The 6,201-nt window shown below is 40.2% G+C and overlaps 1 protein-coding gene across 1 annotated transcript; it reads right to left on the bottom strand.

Moving 5' to 3' along the window:
* Window positions 1–747: 747 nt before the first annotated feature.
* Window positions 748–5,819, bottom strand: LOC311132851 (uncharacterized protein). The gene is made up of 2 exons (XM_084166205.1): window positions 5,414–5,819; window positions 748–2,312 (listed from the first exon to the last, which is right to left on the bottom strand). Exons 1-2 carry the CDS (start codon window positions 5,636–5,638, stop codon window positions 2,007–2,009), a joined length of 531 nt encoding a protein of 176 aa, XP_084022331.1. The 5' UTR covers window positions 5,639–5,819; the 3' UTR covers window positions 748–2,006.
* Window positions 5,820–6,201: the final 382 nt, after the last annotated feature.

Genomic DNA, 6,201 nt, shown 5'->3' with positions numbered 1-6,201 from the left:
TATGGACACGTCCCACTGGGCACACACTGGTTGAATCAACGTTGTTTCCACATAATTTCAACGAAATTACATTGAACCAACTTGGAATAGACGTTGAATTTACATCTGTGGCCAGTGGGTTGGTTTCGTTTAGGAAGTATAGTTAATTTGACATTTGGAAATGTGAAACCAACCGGACCAAAAACATAATAATACAATGTAACAAATAATCGAACTCTGTTTCAAACTAAAGCTCAAAGATATGTGTGAAAACGCCCTAAGATATGAGACTACCTAAAGAATCTAAACTGGAACAACTGTTTCAGTAACGGGTGCAATAAGTAACAGATTGGATTAGTTTAGAAACATTTATGTTATTTAAATTTGAGTAGCATAAGATTTAATTAATCAATTAGAAAACATAGATATTGAAACAAGCTATTTTAAAACTCAAGCTTTAATAGAACATACTGGGAAATATGCTAATGATGACCGTGGATTTGGTTTAATGCTGGTTATCAACACCAACCCTGGGTTATTCAACACCAATGACTGTAAATGTAACACTTACAGAGTTAATTTAACTCCCTAATCAACACTGGAACTGTTACACTGAAAATGTAACACTAAGTTACACTAGCCAATTTGCTGTGCAGAAGTAACAGATAAAAAAAATAAAGAGACTTAAAGTCTCGGTAACAGTTGTGCTTTTGACTTTGATGTTTTCTGATATGACAGAAATAAATGTACAGTACATTTCAATTTTTTAAATCTTTATTGTTCTGGCATACTATGTACAGTACCTGTTCCAAATGCAGTTACAGTAGCAAGGATAAACACATCCATTTGTCCACTTAACATTAACACAACAAGTGTTGTGACTTTATCACAGATTAACTCCTTTTGAACTCAGTTGAATTGGGAAATTGGGGGAGTATCCTATCTTGTTCACTTTGGTGCCCTTTTTTCGAGAAAACATTTTACTTGACCCTTCATTGTGTTGTATAATTCTGCTGGATCAGCCAACTTGAACTACTGTAAAAGGCCAACCTGTGTGCCATCAATAAGCACAGACAGATAAACTCAATCTAAGGTGTGTTGTCATTAATTATAGTAAGTACATACACTATGTTACTGATATTCATGTTTTAGTCTATTGACAGCGGTGTGCAATTAGTGTTGTACAACAAATCAATATATACAGCATGTGGGTGGATGATACAAACTGCATATTCATTTTACCTTCTAAAAATACTGTATTTCAGTAATAACAGACATTTTCAAGTTTAGAGCTTATAGTCATGATATTTAAATTGCTTTTATAGTTATCATTATTACAAGAATCTTTACAAATCCATTGTTGAGACATCACAGTCAATATGCTACTGTAAGTAATTGTTATTCTCTCTTAGATGTACTATGATACCGTTATGACCTCTGTACAGTAATAGCAGCTGTTTCTTCCATCTAGTTAGTTTAAAAGTTACACCGCTTACTTAGTAAGTAGTCTGTCAATTGTCTCATGAAAATACATTTTAGTCATTTAGCAGACGCTCTTATCTAGAGCGACTTACAGGAGCAATTAGGGTTAAGTGCCTTGCTTAAGGGCACATCAACAGATTTTTCACCTAGTCGGCTCGGGGATTAGAACCAGCGACCTTTCGGTTACTGGCACAACGCTCTTACCCACTAGGCTACCTGCCGCCCACAAACACACAACCACTTTTTCAACTTTGTAACACAGTAAGGCATTAGGCAAATATGATTGCCTTAGGTCAATCTAAGCCTTAAATATATATATTATCTTTAGGTTCTATATGGAATCTATTGCAGCCTATTCAAAATGGCTTTGTTTTTAATAATTGTCTTATTTGACTCTAGTTTCTGAAGAGTGTTGTTGTAAGACTATGCTTGTGTGATTTTCTTGACAATAGAATAGATGATATTGTGGTATATGACTGTGACATTGACATTGACCTACACATTGACCACGGTTGGTCCATAAGAGAGTACTGTTCATGGTTTTATTAAGGCAAGGAGCTTCTTCTGCTGAAAGTCCTTTTAGGTAGAGATGACCCCAGAGGAGGTGGAGTCATTCTAGTGGACAGGCAAGATATGGAAAAGCCCACTTCCCCTGAGCTGGAGTAAACACTACTACCACTGCCCCCTGCCTCACTACCAAAGTCCCAGCTCCCTTCCTCCTCTGTCTCCTCATAAACCTCTTCCTCCTCCTCCTCCTCTGCCTCAGCACACTCCAGCTTGAGCTCTTGGATTCCTGCGTGAAGGTCCATCAGCTGTCGTATCAAGGCCTGGTCCTGAGATCGCATCTCCATCTGCACAAAATAGTTAGCATTGTTTAATTAAACAGAGTGACAAAGACACAGACATAACAAATGAACAAACAAAAAGAGACTTAAACAGACATGTAGATACTGAAATGACAATATGACCACATAAAAGAGACAGACAGACACACAGACACTGAAACAGACACAACAACATTTCAAAAAACGTTGGTCGGTTGTGACATACAGTATTCATATGCAAATACTAACTATTACAGAGAAACAAATGGATATCAAAAATAAGAGTAGATAGCAGATACAACTGTCAAGTAGTACAGAAACATAGTTCAAAACACAGAACCAAATGTTATGTAACAAAAATAACCAGTGCAGGACACATCTCTAGGCTACTGAGGTAAAGGCCTCTTTTGGAACAGCGCTGCGGCTTCCTTTAGTCTCTTTTAGCTGATGAAGTTCATGTCCTTTCCCTGACATAACCTGGTTAAACCATTTCAGTTGAACGCTGCCTCTTTCAGATGCAAATGCTTTTCTCTCTTTCTTTCTCTCTCTTTCTTCTCTATTTATGAGAGCCAGTCTAATTGCCCTCATTGTGAGAATAGAATATACAGAATTCCACCAAATTCGCCAAGTCCAAGTTTGTCCCAGGGAGAGGAATGTTCAAACAAAAACCAATCATGACCAGATCTGCATTTCTTTCTCTGTTAATTACAGCATCAGACTGGGATTGGGCTCTGACTGAAAGGATGTGATGTGGCTTTAAAAGCTTTGTTTGAAAGAGGAAAAAAATAAGAAACATCAAGTTTGAACATTCCTCTCCCTGGGACAAACTTGGACTTGGCGAATTTGGTGGAAGTTTGAGCAGTGGGCTTCCTGGGGGGTGATATCCCCCCTTGACGTGTGTTTGTGTGTGTGTTCTGTGTGTATGTCCTTTGCCCAGCCATTGCAGCAGATCGAACTATGTCTAATGTACCATGGGGGACAGTAAACAACCGCTTGTTCTTGCTGGAGTTCTTGCTTTCTCTTTGATGAGAACCACTGAATACTGGGCTATGATACTTGAGAAGAGGCGATGGTTCTAATTGGTGGAAGTCACTTCTATTTGTGCTGCATTGCAACTATGGCACAATGGTTGTTTGAATACTGGACTCAGAGACTGGACCTGGGCCGGTCCCACTGCATCTGCACAAACCCACATCTCATGACATCAAAGGCCAGCAATCATTGGTCACTGGGAAGTGGAATAATTGGATAGAGTTTCCGTGGGTGTCTTTTTGTGTTGGAAGTTCGAGAATGAAAGAGGACGAAGACCTACAGTGGATCTGATAGTGTAGATGGTTTTATAACCTGTCTCTTATGGACCAGTGGATCTTTGTGAAACATTTTGGCCATAGGGCAGCAGGTAGCATAGCGGTTAAGAGCATTGGGCCAGTAACCGAAAGGCCGATGGTTTGAATCCCCAAGCCGACTAGGTGAAAAATCTGTCTGTGCCCTTGAGCAAGGCACTTAACCCGAATTGCTCCTGTAAGTCGCTCTGGATAAGAGCGTCTGCTAAATGACTAAAATGTTAAATATATTGGCCATGCACAGTACTGTACGTTTTCAAGGATTCCCCCATATAGTCCAATGCCTATAGTGTATGACTTAGATTACTTTAGTTGTTGTTGTTGGTATGACAACGAACCTGTCTCTCTGAACTACTATTAGCTTACATGGCATTCTCTAAGTTAAGTAAAAAGTAGAACACATTCAACTATTCTATTCTATTGAACCAACTACGCCAGAGCTATACCAGTAAAGTAGCCAATAGTCTTCCGCGCTCTCCCTTAACCAGTGTTCCTCTTTGTCTCTGTCCCATCTGACGCCGAGGTTTGGTGTGTTTTGTGTGCTCGGGACACTTGGTTGCCATGACAAGGTGCCGGGCGAGGACTAAATGCCAAGCGATATATTAATCATTGACAATGGGCCCTCTTTGAATTTCTAACCAACTAGGCCTGTATAGAAAATATATAGAATAATTTAACAAGATGTTCTACCTGTGACTTGTAATGAATACTTATGACAGCAAATAAACTTACAAGATTCATAGAAGATTCTTGTAATATCTGACTTAGGTAAGTTTAGACACACATTTAGACATAACAGAAATATTGCATTATATAATTATATAAAAAACATACAAGAGACATGTAAGCTAAGCCTTATAAGGTCTCACGTACCTGTTCATAGGACAAATGAATTTCAAAGCACTTAGATCATAGTAATAACAAGCTGTTGCATGTATTGTATAAAAAACATATGAGAGACATGGAAGCTAAGCATTCTATGATATCACATACATGGGACATACAGATTTCAAAGCACTTGCATACCACTGTCTGATGTTATTGACGCATGCAATGTGAGAAGCAAAGTCTACTGCGAGCAAGAGCAGGAGGAGGATTTTTGTACAAATAATCTTCTTCTGCCATATAAGATTCTTATTTGATTTTCATGATTATTTTCCTTATGGGGGAGGGGGGGGGGGGGTTAATTAAAGCTGGAAGGGTGACATTGTAACATCGTCTGCTGCCCGTCCGCACATCTCAATTACAAGAATGCAATAACGTGACACTCCCACACACTAACGATTTGAATGACCAAGAAGGTAATTTCATTGGGTGACAGATGGCTTGACCTTAGCCCTAATAGCCAATAAAAATGTATCAATTTCCACTGTCGTCCCACAGAGTCAGATGACCACACACAGGTCATACTTTCGGGGGCGAGTATTCATATCCAGCATAGAATCATTTTAACATGTCCTCTTTCTCTACAAATATAAAGTATGAAAAGACAAGATAACCCTTGAGTCTCACAGTAATTCACAGTAAAAGTGCTGAATAATTGCAATCCATTTTCCATGATCATCTGTTAACATACAGGAAAGATCAAATTGTCCTCTTCACAATTTGCAAATAAAAATGTGTATTTCTGTTGTAAATACAAAACACATCAATACATTCAAATAAAGTAAATGTTGCTGAGTATCTGTTTTACTCATCTAAGCCCATAGAGACAGACTACAAGTTTGATCAGTTCTAGAGAGACTTTATCACAATCAAAGACTTCAGTCATTTGTCCAGTCTTACCAGTTCCCTGCGCAGCCAGGCCAGTGCATTCTCAATGTCCAATTTGTAGGGGCTGCTGCCATCTCCTCCGGCCATGCAGCCCTCCATCCGGAGCCCTTCCACAGGGCAGGGGTCTCTGGTGGTCCGTGGGTCCCTGGACACAACGGGCCCGGTTGACTTACAGGCATCAAAGGAGATGTCCTTAGAGGAGAAGTCTCTCAGTCTAGTCAGGACCACTTCCATCATGATAGGCTTCAAGTTCTACAATCTGGGCTAAAAACCAATCAGTGTTCCTATAGAATCTATGTTTGGTCTAAGCTTCTCTCGGCTGTAGCAAGATACAGCGTTGTCTGGAGAATTCTTCTCTTTCTGCTTCGCTACTCCCACTTCCTCTTATCCTCTCTCATGTCAGGGGTAGTTCTGCACTGGACTGGAAACCTAAGAGGTTCTCCTCTGTTTTCCTCAACCCCCTCCTCTGTGGGACAGTGGAGTGGCGTCAGTCATGTGTTAGTGTGATGCAGCAGGAGTGATGTCAGCTCTTTGACCCAAGCTTGTTTACCATATTGGGGACTTTTTAACACACACACTCCCCCTATGGAGGAGGAAGGAGCGGAGAAGAAGGACAGTTGCCCAGGTTACCTCCATTGTGCTCTTGAGGATAACGGGGTAGTCTGTGGAATGTCCTTGGCTCGTTGTCATGTCACCCCTGTTAACAAGGACATAATTTAGTGTGGACTGCTTGTTCCGCAAAGCCCTAAAGCTGTCCCCCTTCAACACTTAGACAGACAGACAGAAAGGCACGGACGCAC

Source organism: Coregonus lavaretus, assembly GCF_964263955.1.
Source record: "Coregonus lavaretus genome assembly, chromosome: 7".
Lineage (NCBI taxonomy): Eukaryota > Metazoa > Chordata > Actinopteri > Salmoniformes > Salmonidae > Coregonus > Coregonus lavaretus.
The sequence above is the reverse complement of the archived record's forward strand: the minus strand, read 5'-3'. Positions and strand labels throughout refer to the sequence as shown.

Coding starts and splice junctions, on each gene's coding strand:
- LOC311132851 (XM_084166205.1), bottom strand. CDS start 5,638: ATGATGGAAGTGGTCCTGACTAGACTGAGAGACTTCTCCTCTAAGGAC. Junction 2,313..5,413: donor CCTGGCTGCGCAGGGAACTG/GTAAGACTGGAC, acceptor TATTTTGTGCAG/ATGGAGATGCGATCTCAGGA.